This window comes from Siphateles boraxobius, unplaced genomic scaffold (assembly GCF_051911475.1).
Source record: "Siphateles boraxobius isolate OS27281-9 unplaced genomic scaffold, OSU_SipBor_1 3, whole genome shotgun sequence".
NCBI lineage: Eukaryota > Metazoa > Chordata > Actinopteri > Cypriniformes > Leuciscidae > Siphateles > Siphateles boraxobius.
The window spans coordinates 4495586-4517468 of NW_027508919.1; the positions used below are offsets into that span (position 1 = coordinate 4495586).

At 36.3% G+C, this 21883-nt stretch overlaps 1 protein-coding gene and 1 long non-coding RNA gene across 3 annotated transcripts in view; one reads left to right on the forward strand and one right to left on the reverse strand.

The window, feature by feature from the left end:
* Positions 1 to 21883, reverse strand: part of abca1b (ATP-binding cassette, sub-family A (ABC1), member 1B) — a 46087-nt gene that overhangs the window by 14755 nt on the left and 9449 nt on the right. For both annotated transcript variants that reach the window (XM_077247508.1, XM_077247507.1), the window contains exons 2-18: positions 19781 to 19881; positions 18281 to 18374; positions 15679 to 15820; positions 15439 to 15557; positions 11724 to 11845; positions 10983 to 11174; positions 8609 to 8698; positions 5856 to 6096; positions 4930 to 5069; positions 4731 to 4847; positions 4435 to 4629; positions 3645 to 3850; positions 3370 to 3546; positions 2903 to 3125; positions 1910 to 2131; positions 767 to 1082; positions 95 to 269 (exon numbers count right to left, since the gene is read on the reverse strand). In XM_077247508.1, the coding sequence (XP_077103623.1) occupies positions 95 to 269; positions 767 to 1082; positions 1910 to 2131; positions 2903 to 3125; positions 3370 to 3546; positions 3645 to 3850; positions 4435 to 4629; positions 4731 to 4847; positions 4930 to 5069; positions 5856 to 6096; positions 8609 to 8698; positions 10983 to 11174; positions 11724 to 11845; positions 15439 to 15557; positions 15679 to 15820; positions 18281 to 18374; positions 19781 to 19846 (2837 nt within the window). In that variant the 5' untranslated portion in view covers positions 19847 to 19881. The remainder of the gene's footprint in view (positions 1 to 94; positions 270 to 766; positions 1083 to 1909; positions 2132 to 2902; positions 3126 to 3369; positions 3547 to 3644; positions 3851 to 4434; positions 4630 to 4730; positions 4848 to 4929; positions 5070 to 5855; positions 6097 to 8608; positions 8699 to 10982; positions 11175 to 11723; positions 11846 to 15438; positions 15558 to 15678; positions 15821 to 18280; positions 18375 to 19780; positions 19882 to 21883) is intronic.
* Positions 114 to 21134, forward strand: LOC143756786 (uncharacterized). The gene is made up of 15 exons (XR_013210324.1): positions 114 to 240; positions 829 to 1105; positions 1351 to 1450; positions 3341 to 3476; positions 4956 to 5061; positions 8617 to 8701; positions 9967 to 10045; positions 10214 to 10294; positions 10989 to 11204; positions 12175 to 12356; positions 13803 to 13837; positions 14125 to 14277; positions 15279 to 15376; positions 18248 to 18509; positions 19800 to 21134. It is a non-coding gene; the product is annotated as an uncharacterized LOC143756786 (long non-coding RNA).

The window sequence follows — 21883 nt, forward strand, 5'->3', positions numbered from 1 at the left end:
CTAACATTTTGAACTGTAGTCTTATGAACTTTTAATAGTAAGCTCCTCGTTGACAACAATAATATTTTATACTAATTTCAGAATTTGAACTTACATGGTGGTAGTTTTTCCAGCTCCGTTGTGACCTAGGAAGGAGGTTATCTGCCCCTCATAGAAGCCAAGTGTCAAGCCATCGACAGCTAGCTTTTTACCGTGACGGTAGACCTTCACAAGATTCTCAATGTAAACTCCCAGTTCAAGGTGAGTGGGTTCCTCTTCAATACAAACGGCTTGAAAAAAACAACACAAAACACAATTAGTCCATTTTGTTACTCTTTTTAGTGAAGAATATGTCTAATGAACAAATTTGCAGCTGCATTTACATGCTTAATATAAAAATAAAAGTGATGTACAATATTTATTTCAATATTCAATATTTTATTTTTACATTTAGATGACCTTTGCCATCATCCAACACTCACTTAGTGTTAATAACCCTATTACATTTCATCTGTAGCAAATAGATATACGTTTTTCATACTGTATAATGTACAGTATGAAAATTTGATATTTATTTGCTATGCTGTGATGCCTAAATTCTCCTGTACCATTTAAACTATGATTTTGTCTAGCATGTTTTATATTTTTTTGTTGTTGAAAAAATTAAATACATTTTTAATATGTATGAGTAATCATTCATATATTTGAAACTTTATTAGTGAAACTCATTAGTTTCTCAGTTTGGCCAGAATTCAAAAAAACATTTTTGATCAAAAAGGTTTCTTACCCCCAGCATTGCCCTTCTTTCCATGTATTGCAGTATTGCTTGTGTTTTTCTCTCCAAACCAGTAAGATTTAGTGAAGGGGAAGTACCACGGCCTGGGAATGCCATACTGCCCTGGGAACACGGTCTCAATGTACCAGGTCATGACCCCATACAGGAAGGCATCAAAGTACATGAGGATGAGGCAGGTGGTGAGGTTGTATTTGTCGTCTTCCAATGGGCTGGCGAAGAGGTTATTCCATTGGATGCCCACACCCTGCTCCTCAAACAGTGCAAAATACTCACAGCCAAACCCAAATGCCACTGGAGACAGTAAGCTCTGTGGAGACAACCAAATTAGACGTAAGTAGTGTTCTTTTTTTTTCCCTCCTGAAAGTCCACTTAAATTTTCAGTCAAGGTTTCTTGCAGTTTCTTGTTTACATTACTTTTTTTAACTATTGTTTTCGTTTGAATAAATTCAAACTGTTAAAGATTATATTATGCCCATTTACAAAGTCTTGATTTTGTTTTTGGGGTCTACTAGAATAGGTTTTCATGCTTGAATGTATAAAACACATTACTTTTAGCATATTTTACTTTGTTGCAGCACCTCTCCTCCCAGTCTGCCAGTTCCTGTCTCTATGAAGCCCCTCCTTCTGAAAAGAGCAATGTGCTCTGATTGGTCGGCTGGACCAGTGTGTCCTACAGTAAGTCACTTTAATTACAAGTAACTAGGTAGCCAATAGCCATGCAGCATCAAACCATCCTGGAACAACCCGGGGTTAAGTGCCTTGATCAAAGTAATCTCAGTAACTCTTCACTGCTTGCTCACCTTTAACTGAACTCTTGTATTAGTGTCCCAGATCTTTAATCTATCACTGCTATTTTACTAGTTTAAACAGGAACACCCCAGTGTAGATTCCTTGTAATCTAGTGTTAGCCTACAATGGGTTTAAAGTGCAATTTTACAGTTAAGATATTTTCATCACCCATGTAAGTCATTTTAGATAAGGGAATCAGTATAAATGTGTTTCCTTATGCAATATACTGTACAATAATGTAATGCACTTGGCCCAGCACAGCAACAACCGATGGCGCTACACACACACACACACATTTGTAATTGTAAAGTTTAGCTATTTTCCATAGGTGGTCGTAAAACTCACAGCGATGACTTTGGCGGTGAAGCCCACGTAGTCTTGCCAAGCCACGCACAGCACATAAGGTAGGTAAAGGGTAAAGTAGATAATGCCACCGCAGGCCGCTGCCAGGTTGGCACGTGCGAATGCAGTACTGATTAGGAAACACTGCATGATGGTTACCACAGCGAATGACCCGAGGAAGAGAAAGACTACGCCAGGGTCACTGTAGGGCAGGAGATTTCCCATCTGAAAAGGAAAAAGAAATCAGGTTGAGTATCTCTGGACTGAGTGGTTTGAACATTTGTCACTAGCTATTTTGATGAAAAATGAATAATAGTCATAATAACAGTGCTATTTTAGTATTATTTATGTTATTATAGTATTTCTTATTAATAATAATTATTATTATTTAGTGTTGTTATTGTTAACTCCAATGTTAAATAATGGAAAACAGCAATGGTATATATAAATTCTGCATAATTACAAGTTGCTAACCCTAAACTAAACCCTAACCCTAATGGTGAACTCTATGGTAAGTACATGTAGTTAATTAATATTACTTATTACTTATTTGAGTAAGGGAAACTTTATTTCGATGGTCCACTTAAAACATTCTACTAACTGTAAGTAACTTTGCAACTACATGCCAACTAACTCTCATTAGAGTATTAGTAGACTGTTAGGTTGTGGTTAGGTGTTAGGGTTCAGGTTAGTAGAATATGTTGACATGTACATAGTTTTAAAGTTACTTATAGTCAGTAGAGTGTCTGTTGGATAGCATCAAAATAAAGTGTTAGCAGATATTAAGCAGATAGTCTACTAATACTCTAATGACAGTTAGTTGACATGTAGTTGCAAAGTTACTTATAGATAGTAGAATGTCTAATGTGCACCATCGAAATAAAGTGTAACCAAATCTAAATAATCTTTGATAATTGAATTAAGTTTTTTGTAGGGGAAAAGTATGTGAAAAAGTATTTTAAAAAAGGAAATAAGATTTGCTGATGTCTATAGTACCTTGAGTAGAAGAACAAGCAGGCCTGCACTGACGAGAAGAGGGATGAGGCTGCTAATAAACCAGCTGAACCACAGGATGCCGTTGTCTAGTCCCATAATCCTCATGGTCTCTTTCAGTCGGGCCTCTTTCTCGTAGACGACGCCTTTGATGATGATGGCCACTGAATACATCCAGGCCAGAGTCATGAAAAGAGGCATGGAGCGGCTCATAATGCGAAGGAAACTATGAGAAATTAGAAGAATATTCAATAATTGTTCCTGCTGTTATATAACATACTGAAAGACAAACATAAAGCAGTCAGGACAAGCATGCCGGACTAGCGCTTTGGGTTTTTGAAAAGCACATTATAAAATGTATTATTATTATGCCATTTTTTCAGCAGGGGAAGTAGTTTAAAGATGACCCTTGATAATTTGTCATCTCTGTAATTCATTTAGGTTTATGTGCGGTGAGGTGGAATACTTACATATCATCTACATAACATGGATAAGGCATCTGCTGGATATAAACACCAGTCTTCTCTTTGGTCCCAGTAACTGCTCTGATGATGCTGTGTTCAACTACATCCTGAAGGTAAGAAAATCCTCCCCAAATATACCGCATATCCTCAAAGGGATCAGCCCTGGGACCAGGATCCCAATACCTGCCAACAAAAAACACAATAAGCATCTGATTTCATAGCAACCATACTCATTCAAATGGAAATTTCCATCATTGGACAACTGAGAAAAGCAAACTTACCCATCTTTAATCTTGTTTGTGCGTTCCACGTTGTCGATATCCATGCGGATCTTGTAATTGACGTGTGGTGGAAGTTCCAAGGTGTTGTGCTGTACGTCTAGGAACACAATTCCTGCCCAGAACTTTCTGTTATCCAGGAGACTCATGGACTCATTCACCAGTTTCTCCTCTGTGCTCACCGGTTCAAGTTTATCCAGGTTTACACACTGTAAAAAATAAATAAAAAAATGTAGTCACAATCTAACTTTCTCTGTTTAGTGATAGTGAATTGATTTTATTTGACCATATTACACTGTAAACATGTTGTGGTGTGCGGTTTAATCAATAACTTTTATACCTGATCTAAAATAATCTATTTGACCTGTAATGATCTTTGGCTTGTTCTTGTATTATTGTAAAAGGGAACTTTTGACCCATTAAAAATGCCGATGGCTAGGGAACAATGTCTTTAGCCTAAATAAAAGTTGATTTTCACTTCCTTTTTATCTTTCAAATCTCCTTTTGTCAAACTAACAGACATTATATTGCTGAAATAGACATATATTAAAACCCCCAAAACCCACTCAATTCATGCAACAGGTCATCCAAGCACATTTCGCATGTGCCTTTCTCCCGAAAAACTTGAAATCCGGCTGGTTGTGACATGCGTGTCCTATTTAACTGATGTTAGGTTGTTAACCTGTTTAATGTGAAAGTATGTATGTGGGAGACAGATGGATTATGAGATTGAAAGGATGTGTGTGGGAGGAGAAAGAAAGGATAAGGTAGTATGAAAGAGAGCTGTTCTGACCTCCATGAAACGGGATATGCTCATAATGGCCTGGTCCGTCTCATTGAAGACATCCCGCCACGTAAATGCCGTCCCATGGGGACGCGTGTCCTCGGAGTGCTTAGACAAGAAGCTGAAAACATCATCCACGTTCCACTGAGTCCCAGCCAACTGGGCATTAAAGAAACTAGCAGTGGCGTTGTTTCGAAGAAGCGTCTGTGTTTGGAAGAACAAAAAAATGGACGTTGACATCAGCTTCAATATCAGTAATATTGACTAGTTCTAGTCCTGCACCGCAACCACCAGACATTACATACCCGCATCAGATCCATTTCTTCACTGTTCTCCATGAAGTTCCAAAACTTCGGTCTGGCTTCTTCCCACATTCCTCCTAAATCTCGTAGAATTCCTAGCTCCTGAAACGTCTTATTGACCTGGGAAAGAATTAGGAAGTTGCTCCAATTGCACTGCAGATTCATGTATGCATCATGCACATGTTTTTTTCAATATGGTTACCTCATGAATGATCTTCTGGGTTGCAGGGCTATGTGGCGTATAGAGGATCTTCCCCATCAGAAGAGGTTTCAATGCCCTCCAGATCATCCGAGAGATGGGACTGGCTTCCATGTTCCTCATCAAGTTGTTACAGTATGGAGCTAGAAACACAATGCATGAGAATATGCATTAAAGGACAACTGTAGCATCCGTTTACGGCATACTCCGTATCGTATTGTATAGACCTTATTCACAGCAGCGCCATCTTTGATTTTTAATTGGAATGAAAGCGAGGCTGTGAGGGACAGACATGCATCTCTTCAATGGGCTGTATTGTTATTTAATGTATTTTTGGATTGTTCTGCTCATGAAACACTGGAAAAATATCTTTCCAAGAAATTTCAGTTGACAAAAAACTCCAGACAATATAAGCTGTGGAAAATTGTAAGTAATCTAGGAGCTTTATACAGCTTTTTACAGCGGATGCCATTGGAAACACGGCAGGTCTATCCCTCACAGCCTCACTTTCATACCTGTCATGGCGCTGCTGTGAATAAGGTCTTTACTGCTAGTATGTTATTTCCAATGCAGTGCATGCAGTTTATGAAAAAGCATGTTAATTGCTGTTGTAGGTCAGGGTTGTTATTGTTAACTAAAACTATATAATTTTTTTTTTGTTAATTGAAATAATACTGAAATAAAGCAGAATATAAATATTAGATGAAAAACATAAACTTAAACCTAAACAAAATTTAGTAGCCTAAAAATAGTACTGAAACAGAAATAAAAAAAGCTAAATATAAAAATAATAACAAACAGACAACAAAATGACTAAAACTATAGTTAATTTGAAAACTGAAAAATATAAAGCTAATTCAAAGTATTAATAAATACTATAATATCATATTTATAATACTAAAAAAGAAACAGTCGTAGGTTTGACGTACTGGTGGTATTGTCGTAGACTGAAACCGGTTCGTCATCACTGTCGTTGTGGCTGCCGAACAGCGCCTGGAAATTGCTGTCCTCGTACCAGTTGAGGGATTTAATCTTGAGACCACCTCCTTCCGGGTGTCCACACACAATACGGGACACAGCCTTGTACATCAGACTCGGAGAGCCGGTGGCGTTTTCGGTCAGAAACAGGATCTCATTTCGCAGGTCACTCCAGCTCCTCATACTGGCCAGCTGAAAGAATGATGAATGTTACAATTTTAACCGAGTCAAGAAGTCTGATTGATATGTAATCACACATCATTTTTTTGTTAAACGGGCATGTCATTTTCTATATTAAGCTGGTGTGTGTTTTTAATCAATTAGTTGACCCAAAATAGAAAAATTCTGTCATCCTATCACCCTCATGTTGTTCCTAACCCATAAGGATTTTATTTAAAGTCTCCCTCTGGTAAAAATCAAGGTTTTAACATTGTTTATACGTCTATGTGGTGTTTTTAATATGCTTTAAGACAAACCATGAGTAAATTCATGTCAACACCATTGCTGAGTATTTTCTCCTTAAAACTGCAGTGAACCAAAGACGTTCTCAAGTAGTTAATTCAACACTATATCCAACTGAGCCCATATGATAGCAATTTAAGCAATTGGTGTATGTAAATGTTCGTGACCAGATCATTGAGACTGACACTTGAGAATTGTTTCAATCCGATTCATGAATTTATCATTCAGACATAATTTTTTGTGATTTGAATCAAATAATTAACTGAAAACATTCAATTCAAAAGAGTGATTAGTTCACAAACCCATGAAATCTTTGGAACATAGTTCACAAGTTGTTTGAACTACTCATGATACATGCTTTTGTGTCCTTTTTAGAGAGCGACAGCTCCAGTTTCTAGTCATTGTAATTGAAAAGAGCCTAAAAGAGCGACTCCTTTTGTGTTTCCTCGAAGGAAGTTATACGGGTTTGGAACAACATGAGCGTGAGTAAATAATAAAAAAAATTTGGGAGAACTATCCCTTTAACAGTACATCTAAGAGAAATTTGACGAGCATTACAAGGAATAATGTTAGTGTTCCATTATTTATGCCAGTGCAGGCCATGCTTGCAAAATCCTTAACAGCTACTGTCATTGTCTAACTCCTGTTTGGATGTTTAACCAACAATCCTGAATCCAGAGTGCAGATGCCCCGAGGGCCTGTCAAATTGAACACAACTAGCATTAGAAAAATAAACCCTTCCATGAAAAGCTGGTTCTGCTTTTCAACACACAAAAGATTGTCAAACATAACATAGAAATCTAACATAAATGCATGTCTAAACTGGGAGGTTTGCTTTTGGAGGATGGCTGACAAGAAGAGAAATATTATTCTGTGCTGGTCAAGATATTTCACGGTAAAGCAAACCCAAGAGGAAACTTTCATTTTTATTATAAGACTTACGAATAACTCTCCAGAGTGTCCCCATTTAATCTCTTTGCTGTCTAAGAGAAGCAACTGAGACATTAACGAAATCTCATTAGTGATTTTTCTTTCACACCTGGCTATGTTCGGATAAGCACACTACATTTATTATTTCTCTAGTATATAGTATGTATTCTGTGCACATAATGAGCACATTTAATCAAAAAATAGTATGCAGTATATACTGAATAATATGCAGTAAACAGTAGGATAGTTTCAGGTTGGGATAGGTCCACTGAGTAGAGAATTGTGTCTCCTGGTCATTCATTTTAAACCAGGTGTGGTGCACAGCATAAAGCTTTGCTGGTTGTAACCACGTGAGCCTTACGGATCTGCCTCAGCAAGCATGCAAGTCACTTGCTGCTATTTTAGTGTAAAAGTGCCAAGAGAATGGAGGGCGGAGAGTGCAACAGATGTCCTACCGCAAAAATACTCTCACAGAGGGAGGGATAATGTCCCCTCATGTCCCTTATAAAACAAAGCTGTACAGAGAAAACTCCTAAATAACTGCACTGCAACAGTAAAACAAAAATATATATTTTAAATCAATATATATAATTGAAACAAATTCATTTTAAAGTATAAAACGTTCAAGGTTTTTATATGTCTAATGTATTGTTTTAATATTGCACTTTAATCAGCATTCATCCAGTCTCATACCAACACAGTAAAAGGTTACTGGAATTCACCATCCGTCTCAAACATGAGGGTGAGCCAGATTAGAGCAATGGGTTGAGTTTAATGTTCCATTCAGTGAGACTTGCAGCCAAAGGTTTCCCTTTCAGTTAAGCAGAGAACAGAGAGGCTTTTGTATGGGCAAACAGGTCATGAACGCCCATCTCTCTGTGTAAAGCAAACGTCTTTATTGCAGTCTTTAGATAATGACTGCTGTATAGATTGTGTGACTCTCTCTCTCTGGATGCTTGTTCAGCTGTGCTTGGTTGTATATCTGTCCAGCTGGGAGTTGAATCAACTTTCTCTTCCTCCCACTGTGCACCACTACAGCTGGCAAACGAGACACTACCGAACTCATCGACACATGCAGGCCCAATGTGACACCTGTACTCCTGCGTCACAGGCCCAGCAGTTGTCCTCGCCATTAAATGTCACTTTCACTCTCATGGGACGGTTTAGAGCCTCACTGGGTTATGTTTGTTCGAATTATGATCAACTCATTTGCAGTTGATTGACAGTTCACAGAACAGCTCAGGATTGGTTTACCTTGCATGTAGTGATAAACTCATAGGCTTTAATGCTTAATAAATAATATGAGATCTACCTCCACAGCCAGTGATCCCAGGCTCTCCAGAAGATTGTCTGTGGCTTTGGAAACTTGACGGACATCAGTTGCATTAGTCCTTATGTCCGACTGGTAAAAGGCAGAGAAAATATTATTATTGTAATAAGTTGTAATGCAGTTATTGAAATAAATAAATAATATATATATATATATATATATATATATATTTTTTTTTTTTTATGTAAAATTTGTATAATTTACATTTTATATATATATATATATATATATATATATGTCAAAATTTACATTATATATTTTTTTTTTCATGCAAAATATGTATAATTTACATATATATAGATATCTAAGTCTAAAAATATACATTTTATATATATATTTTTTATGTAAAATTTGTATAATTTACATTATACAGTATATATGTACATTTTTAGACTTAGATCACAAAGTTAAAATAAATAAAATGGAATATGTCTAAAATACATATATATTTACATAGTTAAAAAAAATATATATATTTATATATATATATATTTTTTTTTTATATATAAATAAATATACACATTTATTTTGTAACTGTGTTCTTACGCTATATTTACATTAACATTACATTAGACAACTATGCAAATAAAATATTATAATATATATAAACCTGAAGAAAAAAGTCAGCCCCTTTCACACAGCGCGTTGATCCCGGGAAATTGCCAGGAAATTGCCAGAACACCTTCTGTGAGAAAGCAAACACGAGCCGGGATTGATCCCGGTATCGATTCCGGGTTGGGGACCTAGTAACATTGCCAGGATCAGTCCCGGAACGCGCGCTTTGTGAACAAAAGCCGTAATCAATGCCGTGTCGTAATGATGACGCTGAAGTGAAGTGAAAGCAGGCTAGTGAAACGGTACGTAATCCGCTAGTTTATGATCGAATCAGAGAAAAAAAATGCACAAGCGTGGTTTCTCGAGAGAGAAATCGCAGCTCGTACACAAACTATAGACGCTGCTGAGACATTACGTGTCACGTGTCTTTACGGGCTCTGTGTGAACGCACTCTCTGATTCCGGAAAATCACTGGCATTGTGAATGAACCAAAATCAAACGAACCCGGATCAAATCTCGGGTCGCTTTATCTGTGTATTTTCCGGAATCTCTGTGTGAAAGGGGCTCATGTTAGTGCTGACTCATTCTTCAGGCATCTAATTTGCATGACTGTAAATGATCAAAGAACCATAAATGTTATGGTCACTTCATTCCATGCATTCTATATGCCAACAGCCTGTGAAATCAAACTAAGATGACCCATTAATCTGGTTTTCCACAATTCATTGACCAGCGTAATCTATGAGTCAACCTGACATCTTCACATTTCTTTGAAATGTTCATAGGAAGAAGAGGAACAGAGGAACTGAAGCTGTTGATTGTTGTAACTTCCAACCGTGGCTTCAGGCTATAGGCTACATTAAGGTAGGTGTGTAGGGCAACAGGCAACGACATGCATCCTCCCACGCTCTTCATAACCCGCTAACTCTTTCCTTCTTTTTCCCTTTCTCTTTGTTGAGTTGTTTGTGTCTTGGCACAATGGACGCCAATGATAAAGTCACCTGGTTTTGTTTTTGACACCCCTATCAACAGCAGTGGAGGAGGAGAGGAAAATATTGCACCGGTTTGGAAGATAAGATGATGACCTCTGTCCCCCTCAGACACACAGTGGGGGTACCTTATTAAGCAACAGTTTAATTTACACCATTTGCTAACAATAAAGCAACACCACCTGGACACCCTTCTTACATTAACATGGTTTAGAGATGATGTCAGATGGTAGAGTGAAAATTTTGAATATTATATTTTGCATAAAGACAATGTAGTCTGTTTTAGAACCTTTTTTGCACAAAAAAACATAAACAGAATTGTAATATTTAAGTAAATACTTTAACTAATTAATTGCACTGAAATAATAATATGTTGTTTTCATGTTTTTCTTTTGATTTTTGTGTGGAATTTTATTATTCTGCAACACTACAATAATGTCCCATTCATTAACATTATAGTTAATGCATTAGCTATCATTAACTAACCTAAATGAATATATTTTTTACAGCATTTATTTATCTTTGTTAATGTTAGATTACAGTACATTAACGAATGTTAACAGATACAACTTTTATTTTTTTAATGTATTACTAAATGTTGAAATTAACATAATATTAACAAGTGCTGTAGAAGTATTGTTCATTGTCTGTTAATGAAACCTTATTTTAAAGTTTTACCAATAGGTTTTTATTAGAATATGATACTTTTAATATATACAATGGTACAGTGAATATTTTAGGATAATACCATGATTTAAAAAAAAAAACATGTCAGATCTGTTCATTTTGATTCACTGTACTATGTTTCTTACCCTAAGAGGTTTGAGGAAATCCAGGTTGGACTTGAAGTGTCTCTCGGCCTGGTCTAGCCAGCTATTTGGAGACTTGCAGATGATGTCCTGGGTGAATCTCGCCACCCCTTTGTCTGGGATGGTCACAAAGTCCTCAAGTGTGATGGAGCTGCACATATCTCTCAGATGGACGCCAAAACCTTTGATCAGCACCTTAAACATGGAGAACATCAGTGATAACCGGTAAGGTTGAGAGCAGATAAGAAGGTGTTCGTGTGATCCCTGAGGGGTTTTGGAGATAGACGGGACAGAACTGTTCATATAACCTATGAGTTTATTATCAGGAGAGGGACATTATAAAGTACTTAGACTAGATGCCTTGAATACACATTGTGAGGGTACATTAGGGTAAAACTAGGCTGCCTATGGTCATTTATGAGGACTGTAGATTGTTTAATGCCCTGAGGGCATGTCACACCGCTAACAGCTGTTGATATCCAAAATAATTCGAGATGCATGCTGGTTTCCTCTCTTTAACTGATTCCCAGGGTTAGTTTAGCAGCATGTGTGGTGTAAACTATGAAGATGGACCTAGAAACAATGACCATGCCCTACATACTGTATGCACTGTGATTACTGTACAGCAGATGTGACGTTTGGGTCTTTGTTTTAGCTTGAGCATGGAAGATATGGGTGAACTTGGGTCATCTTATGGTCCCCATTGTTTTTTCCCCCTTCAAAATAATGCTTTTCGATGCTCACCTTTTCAAGATTCACATCAGCTTCCAGAATATTCTTCACATAATTCTGGGGAAAGGAGGCATTTTGCTGGAGGAACGTTGAGAGCGTCTCGTTTTCACGCAGGAAGTCCTTCAGCTTGAAACCTAAGGACAAATATGCCACTTTAGTGTGTGCATGTTAAGGAATGCTTTACAAAACCAACATACAATGGCTGTAGTTATAGGTTTTTCAGCAATTTGACCAGACTTTCAATTTGAGCAGATCCACCCCTCTATTTTAGGATTAATTATTTTGGAAACGCACCCCACTTTCCATCAATTTACATCACATTTTTAGAAAACCTCAAACTTTTGTTCTGAGTATACATGCGCTCACTTGCTGAAACTTAGCGCTGTTCATTCAGGTGTCGAACCTTTGAGAGTGTTAACAACACACTCATGTGCTCTCCTTAAATTTCATTCCTCTTTCAAAGTTCAAGTACATGTCGGAGCAGGCCAGCAAGTGCAGATCACCTAGGCGTGGAAAGAAACGTTGACTGATTCATCGCGTGATTCCACAAACAACACATGGGAAGTCTAGTTGCCTAAATGTTCTGGAATCTTCAAAAGGGAATGAAGTGGCCCACACAAATCCATTAAAATGGAAAAGATTTACGTAAGACTCTTTTCTTTTCTTGACTGTGTGACATTACACTTCTGTTAAAAAGTTTTGATTTTTTAAAAAGAAATTAATACTTTTATTCAGAAAAGATTCATCAATTTCTGAAGGATGATGTGACACTGAAGACTGGATTAATGATGCTTAAAATTCAGCTTTGCATCATAGGACTATATTACATTTTAAAATCAATATAAATAAATTCAGCCTTGGTGAGCATAAGATAGAGTACCTCTTTGATGATATGAATCTTAAAAAAAAATGTTGTTTTACATTATCTGATGGAAGTGATGAGTCCCAAACAAATCCCTATTCTTGATGGAAATAGTCTGTACATTTGGAGATCGCAAACAGTAGACACCCCCTCCTCCAATCCATATGCATAAAGTCATACCTAATGTGTTTGGGTGAAGTTTAGTCATTCACACCTAGCTAACAACTATCTGCGACAACCCTCGCCCACAGCAGCCCAACTGTCTCCATGTCTTCCTTCTGTGCTGTTCATGGAAACAAAGGCTGGAAGTGTGTCCATCTTAAGGGAGGGGCGAAACCCCCAGGAGGTGGCAGATTCCTGAACTATTCATTCGCTTCCACACTAATCAGTCTTTTGAAAAGTGGGTTAAGGGGGTAGAAATAGGGGAGTGCAATGGGGTCTGAAAAGACATGTGCACGGACCTTCTGTAAAGTCATGGCTAATTACATCTATAAGGCCTTTTTAGACAGGACAGGTATATGCAAGCTCAAAATGAGAAAGTCTTAAAGAGTCTAAATGAGGGGAAATCAGGATAAATTACATGTTGAAATCAGGATACTTGGTATATGTAATGCAGGGGTTTCCAAAACCCGTAATCCAATTCTTAGACAGTTGTAATTTATGTCTGAAATTCACACTACCATTCAAAAGTTTGTGTTAAGACCTTTTTTTCTGTTTTTGAAAGAAGTCTCTTTTGCTCACCAATGCTGCATCTATTTGATTAAAAATATGGTAAAAGCGGTAATATTGTGAACTATTATTACAATTTAAAATAACTGTTTTTTATTTTAATATATTTTAACATATAATTTATTTCTGTAATGCAGTTGAATTTTCAGCATCATTATTTCAGTTTTCAGTGTCACATGATCCTTCAGAAATCATTCTGCTGATTCGCTACTCGAGACACATTTCTTATTTTATTATCAATGTTGAAAAAATGTTGCTGCGTAATGTTTTTTTAAAGTCATTAATTATATATTTTTCAGGATTATTTTATGAATAGAAAGTTCAAATGAACAGCATTTATCTGAAATAGAAATCTTTTGTAGCATTATGAACATATTTACTGTCTCTTTTTAACAATTGAACGCATCGTTTCTGAATAAAAGTATTAATATTTTGCAAAGAAAATCGTACTGACCTTAAACTTTTGAACAAAGTTTTTTTTGTTTGTTTGTTTTTTGCAGGAAGTTCACAAACCGTTTAAGTGCTATCAGGACAGGTATGTGAATATACAAGTCATACGCTCAACTAAACCCTCAATAGCCAAAGAGAACACCATTACATTGTTCATTTGGCCATTTCAACGATTGGTGTCATTTTTTTAAGCCTGGATGTTTTTAATGAACATTATAACCCATTATGTGGCTAGTTGTAAAGCAACTTTTTAAACCTCTCTGTGAATCCACCATTACAGCTATCATATGATCTAGGTGTGAATGAGTTTAAGCTTTAACTATAACCTAAACCCAATGAACTCAACTCTTTCATATCTGTTGTCATTAGTAGAAATCAAAAGAGGAGAATAAAGACAGAAATGAATGAGATCGCGGCATGCGGATGTCACGATAAACCTCACAATGACTGGATGGCGAGTTCAAAGCATTCCTATTGTCATGCAAGACAGCCTGAGACACAATAATGAAACTTTCATTTGAACAGGTGGGCTCTTTTTCTTTAAGACTCTTCTACTTTGGGAAAACAGTGTATTATGGTTACATTTTAACTCAATTTTGGTTTTATTTTATTCTCTGTCTGTGTAGCTCTGGAGGGAGCAATTAAATGTCATCTACCAATTTCACTAACTGTCACAGATCTAAAAATGTAATTGTACATTTCATGTTAAATGCGCTCTGTAAATTGTTACTACAGACGTTCTATAATGGCGTCTGTACAGCCTTTCCTCCATTAGGCATAGAAATGCGATTAAAGCTCACTTAGCGTGAGAAGAGAAGTCTGTGAACAGGAAGAGATAGTTCACGCTGCTTACCCAGCACACGCTAAGTGAATTGAATGGAGAAGGTAATGCTAGAGGATTGGATTCTGGAATGTGTGTGTATTCTACACCCACACTAGCCCTCAAACCGACTTGCCATGGCTTGTATGAAAGGCTTGATCCTTCATTCAGCCACCCACCTTCTCTCCCAGTGGAAAAAAATCACCATTCCAACAAATCCTCAAAGACTGATGGGCATCAACCTTTTACTTGTATGTTTACAGGGATTTACTAATAATTCAAATGAGTCTCTTCATGCTAGAAGTATTTGCTATGGACATTTCTGAAAAAATCTTCACGCTTTAGTGCTTGCATCTCATTTGGTCATTTGCATACTTGATGTATAAAAACGTTAAGTTTATGATGTTAATGATGCCGAATGCCATTGGTTCTTGTGGGTCCCTCAACTGATTTTTGAAGTTTGAATATAAATGAATATGTTGTTATTTAACTCAAGCAGTAGACCATGGCTCTAGCAATGCAAAGGTTATGGGTTCGATTTTCCAGGGAAAGAAAAAAAATACCCTGAATGCAATGCAAGTCGCTTTGAATTAAAGTGTCTGCCAAATGCATAAATGTAAATATGGCTTTAGAAGACTTGGAGTACAGTGCACAAGTCATATGGATCACTTTTATTGTGCTATGATGTCTTTTTTGTCCTTTTAAGCGCTTGGTCACTGTATGCATTCACTTTATGGAAAAGAACAGCTCAGGCATTTGAAGTTTGGAATGATAAGAGGATGAAGACAGAATTGACATTTTCAGGTGAGCAATTTCTTTAAGAAAATGTGAAATGTTTTTATTCTAGGCCACTGTACTGTACTCACCAGCTGTGTTATTTTGCATGACTTTTACTGCACTGATAAGCTCCTTGAATCCATCTAAGCTCTTGTCATTTTGACTGTACAGTAAGATCTTCTTGGCATCAGAAAACAGGCGTGAGATTCTAATAAAGAAAGCAGAATTATTACAAAATTGCACTCAATGTTTTATATTACATATAATAGGTCACATTAGAGCTGACAATCCTGTTATTTCGAAATCTTCAGCTGTAGGCAACAACTTACATGGAATCATTGAAGTTCCCAACGACTCCCGGAGATTCTCCAGGGGTTGGGTGTCGGAAGCACGGATTGTTGGCATTGCAGACAATGCCCTGGATCCATGGCAGGGTGCCTGCTGAGGGCATGGCTTTGTTGGGAAAGTGACCTGTAACAAATAAAGGGAGACGAAATAAACTACCTTATTGAAGAGGGTTGAAAAGAGTTTCCACATTAAGGCCTTCTAGGAGAACAGAAGAGAAGAAAGTGTACACGATAAAACCAGCATAATCAACACACAGGGATGATTTCAGAAAAAGTATATTTCTTGTAAAATAAAAAAACTTCAAAAGCTCATCTACTTCATGCACGACGACTGATCATGATAACGGGGAGCTTTTTAGATAGTGAGTAATTCGCTAAAAGATTGAAATCCAATGGCATGGACATGATGTGCCGGATGAGATTTTGATTAGTTCTACCTCCCAGAAATTGGACTGCGGCCAATCCCCATGCCCATGTACAGCACAGACAGTGGACGTGCACCCTTAGACTTCCTTATCTTCCCACAGAACTTAAAAACATCAGCAAAAATCGGACTCCCCATCCCTGGAAGAAACATGCTCTACCAGGAGACCTTATCAAGTGATTACCTAAGCAGTATATGTGTCCTATGCACCCCACCCCCATCCACCCACACCAGAGGCTCACTGTTCTATAATGAGTCGAATGTATAGGTCCGCTATCAGTCAACCTTAAGACTGCCAGCTGCTCCATTGCTGAGCACAGCAAAGATAAGATAATACTTTAAGCACGAAGTAATCAATTCTGAGGATATTTGTTCAATTCCATATATTTAATTTAAAAAAAATTATAACAGGGTGAATCTGTTGAAAAGCATATATGGGTCATACTTAAACTAAAAAGAAAATGAAGAAGTTATAGGCTATTTTGTAACTTAAGAATATGAAGCCTATTTTTAGGAACATTATTTTCTTTTTTTCTACAATAATCAAGCACATTTTCCCCAGTTCTCATGAAAGACTGAATTTTTATTTTTATTATATATATATATACACAGTACACACACACACACACACACACACACATATATATATATATATATATATATATATATATATAAACCATAAAGATTTATTTTTGTATTTTGTTATACAATTAAGCATATTCTTTAAAAAATACTGTAATAATGTATATATATAAACATGTAATAATGAAAACGTATTTTTATTTTAAATTCAACATAAATTAAAAGATGTACAGATGTACTGCCAGGATATATAAAAATGTAACTTGTATATATTATAATTATGATAATAAATGACATTTTTATATATCCTGGCAGTATTTGTTGTACGTCTTTTAATTTATGCTGATTTTAAAATTAAAATATCATGCATTACAGTATTTTTACAGAATGTGCTTAAATGTCATAACACAATACAAAAATAAATCTTTATGGTTTAGAAATTATTATTAATTTTTGTATAATCAATTTCTTTGTAAATAAAATGTTTGGTTTTTTTTAGGTGAAATATTTCTTGGGATTCATTCATCCAAATAATTTGTGTGTTTACAGCTTAAGGGACTTAATTAATATTGCTGGTTTTTGAAGTCCTAAAATTGATTATTACCAACATGATGGACATTGTTCTACGTCCATTTAATCACTTCAGCAAGAGAGGTTGCAACATGCCTGTACTCATCCATCATCACACAAATCCAGACTTTAAGAGAAGTGAAATTCTGCTCTGTGCCTCTTATATCCTGTTTAAACCAAAGCGGTAGCACACAGACACATTTGAACGTCAACAAGATCTCATGACCAAGGCTAACAGTTCCACAAAGAAGAACAGAAAGTTCACAATCTCCCAAAATCGTATCCATTAAGATACTACATTTAATGTAGTATGTCTTTTCAAAGGCTAATAGTCAGGCATTTTGTTTTGAGTTCATGAGTAATTAATGCCCTGGCATGAGGGGTGACGTTCCTTATATATAAAATTTTGCCAATGAGGTTAGAAAGACAATCAGGCACAATAAAAGCTCAGGTGCTATTAAACAAGATGTAACGATACACTGAACAAACCAGCTAATACATGCGAACATCAATTTCACTGTACTATCAAATAACAGCTGACGATAAAATGTAGAAAATTTTGTCCATGTTTAAATTTTCTCTAAAATTTTAAATCCCAGCATGCTCCTCATAACATCACCTTATCTTTCTGCACACCATCTGTGACTGACAGAAGACCAATTCCTCTAGTTATCAGCGAGAACTGATAAACACCCTGCGAGCTTGACTCATCTGATAATAACGCACCATAAAGAATCGTGCAATGAAACAAAACGTGCATCTTCACCCCTGAATACACCTTGTATTTAGGTTATGCAATGCAATTAATATGCACATGTTGAAGTGCAAAAGTTGTTTTCCGAGCAACACGTGGAAGCCATTTAGTTTTCCAATGCCAAGTCGGGAATTTAAAGTTGCAAAACACGATAAATGTTGCATTGTGAAGACAAAGCACAACAGCATCAATTCTTTAAATGCTTTTCTTTCTATTCACAGGTTAAAAAGTCCACAACTGTGGAGTTTACTTACATTCATGTTGTTCGTAAGGCGGGTAATTCAACCTCACGGAGATCAGGATGAAGAAAATAAAGAGAGGCCACACAATCTCCGTCAGCAGCTGGAGCTGCACAAGTCAAACACATGAGGACAAAAACAGTCAGCGTTTTCTGAAGTGCAGACACTAGAGACCAAACATGACTTATACAGCTCTAAGGGAAAAAATGCTCCCAGCCTCCAATGTCTAAAGTAAGGGCTTCTGGTGAGTAATGTCATCAAGGGCAAGTTTTTATTAACAACATTTATTATTAATACATGACAGGGAATCGATCAGACCCTCCAGACATAGAACTACATGGCATGTCTGCATCGACCCAATATAGAGAATGAAAGCCATCTGACCACTCTTTCTACATTTTGCACTTTTGTGGGTAATGCTTATTTATTTTAAACAATACAATGCAAAACAATACTGTTTTAAACCATTAAACTGTAGAAAAGTAAATTAAGTACCGTATTTTCACGCAAGTCCTTAGATATAAAAAGTATCAGTTTCCAACATGTTTCTGGACATACTAGGCCAACCATGCTTTAAGACATGTACCATGGTAGTATCATGGTAATCTTGTGTTTACATATTTTTATTTATAATTTCACAAAAAATACTTTTTAATTACCATATTCTTGGAAGTACCTTGTAAAAACACAAATTTCAGTAACATGTTATAAATCAAAATACAGCCACACTCTTAGGAAATAACCCTAGGGTTCTTGACTCAATTTTCAAGAATGCTTTATGCCAAAAAGTTTCTATAGAAGAGGAAATGTCTTAAATGATTGCATAATACTTTCATGTGTAAAGGGTTATTTCAATTTTAAATAGAGATAGAGTATGTTTGCAAGCTGTTTAATTAATACAATTTAATTAAAACAAAAAATTAATTAAAATGAAATCCATAAAATGATCTCATGATGTGATCCCCAGCCTAAAAGGTTCTATATAGAACACATCATGTTTTGTAATGATTTGAAGAGTAAAATATCCTGTTTTTAAGGAGATTGAGATTTGAATTCTATGTCTGTCTGTATCTGCATCACTTTTAGGAGAGTCCCATACAAAGTGATTTGAATTTGCATTGGCCTGTGAATATTTATGTAGCAACATTCTGTATTGAAATGTTGTTAAAATAACTGAATGTGGGTTGTTATGGTATAAAAACGTTCCTCAGATTATATAACTTTCCAGAAATGAAGAGCTCATAAAATGAAATCTAAAGTGACTAAAAAATCTCCAGGTTCGATTTTGATCTCTAATAATTATCATTTTATTATTATCTCTAATAGCAGCATGATGTTAAATGAATCATAAATGTTACACATTTGACCCTTTTTAGTAAGCTATATTCCTAAACATAATGCGTAACACAAAATGATATTTGCATTTAAATAAATGTTATTCTTGTAAGTGAAAGTAGATGGAAAACCAACGAGAAAACCAGAACGATAAATACAAAATAAATCTGTGGTCCTCACCGTTTGTCTCCTTCTATAGGTGAAGTTCTTCCAGAGCAGCAGACCCAGCTGAGTGCAGACAGACATCTTCACTCGGGTCTCTCTTCACTCTCAGCTCTCAACTGCAACGACACAACGGAGGAGCGCAGAGTGAAAAAGACATCCAGCAGCGAACAACAGAGCAGCTCAAAAGTCCAGGACAAAGTGCAGCCCTCCTATCTGACTCTGCTTCTCGCTCACGTCTTCCCTTTTCATCTCTCCTCTCATGACCCGTTTTGGGGAAGGCTAGCATTTTCTTTTTCCCATAATTCCCAGAAGTGGTGGACCTTGTAGTGTCAGAGTATCATCAAACAAGGAATTTCACAGGCCATTAGGGTCTCTGGGGTAGGTAGCTTTATTCCTAATGGCCATGTTTGATCAGAGAGCTTCATTTAAAATGCACAGATTTGCTGGAAGTCAAGGAGAGAATCGGTGGCCTTGCTCTATGCTAATGATTCTATTCAAATGCGAAATTGGTCCAGACATTCTTGAGTGATCTTCTAATGCTCACATTGTTTTCACTCTCTGTATCCTTTCAGTGATTTAATCAGCTATCCCCAAACAGAAATGATCAGGTTTGTGTCAGATGGGATAGGAGGAGGGAAACAAAACTTAACCCTGTAAAGCCTGACATAGGAAATAATATTTAGGGGGAAAGCATGCATGTTTTTGTTGAGTATCATATTTAATACATCAGGCTGGTTGTCTCATATACTGTAGTATGATAGTGAGAATATGGAGCTCAGACTCAAGGAGGAAAAACACCTCAGTTTTATTCAGAGGATCAAACTGTACAAAAATATGCAATTGGATGCAGTTGTTATTATTTATATGGCCAAAAAGTAAAATGAAATTCTGATAGCTTGTAATGTAAATCAATGAGATCTTTGTACTTAAATGCATAAATATCAGTTGTCACTCTATCTATATCTCCTAATAATATGTCTCTGAAGGTGATATTATAAATGCTTAGTTTTATGATCAAAGCTCTGTAGTTTTTATTGTGAGGGGAGGAGGGGGGTGCATAATGTAATAAAAGCCTCAAAAGCCTGATGTATCATATTTGATACTCACATTTTAACATGACATATGGATAATCAAGTAAATCTGAGTTGCTTCAGTCTAGTAAGTGTTCATCATGAAATATTACTAACAATATAAGTTTGTTTTCTTTATAAAAATCAGCAAAGTTTTCACAGCAAAAAGACACACGTAGCATGACTTGAAGGAGGACATTTTTTGAATTGTACTAAAAGGCCTTTCGCTTGCTAAGTACAGTAGGCTTTATAGGGTTAATCATCACCCTAAGGAAATAAAATATATCTATACAATCTCACTTCTTTTTCCTAGAACTTTTACTTTAGAAAAATGACTCGCAAGACAAATCAGACATTTCCCATCAACTTTTCATTGAGATCAAATGATCTGACCTGCTATCCACATTAATTGTATAGCTCTGTACAACAATTGACACATTTATATGTATTTTCATCTCTTGTAAGGAGTTTTAGGAGAGGCATCTATGAAATTACTACTTATGCAAAACGCAAGTTTTAGTGTACTCAATAGCTGCTTCCCAATTCAGAGGCTGCATCCTTCGAAAGCCACGAAGGTAGGACTGAGCGTTGTTAAATGGGACGGTCTAGCCTACAGAAGACTGTTCTTGTCGCCAAGCAATTGTGACACATGCCGTTTATCACGTTTGTACTAGATTTAAAAAAAAAGTTATATTCAACAGTCTAAAATAAATTGTTCTCAAATGCTCACCACGGTCCATTTCTGTATATAATAAAGAGTATAAACATATATTACTAAGATGCAATTATATATAAAGTCAACATTTGACATTTTTATTTATATATATAAGTTGAAACCTGATGTACGTTTAAAAGTCTAATTAGGCAATTTCTCTAAAAAAAAAAAAAACTCTTGTCACTGGTGCGGAATGAATTCTGGGGTGGCAAGGCCATGGATGATCCATCTGTTGTCCTTCATTGCACGGGAAACAAAGGACGCATTTGGAGGCCACATTTAAAGGAGCCTTCGATTTGGGACAGCCTTTGTCGCACCGCTGTGATGCAATCG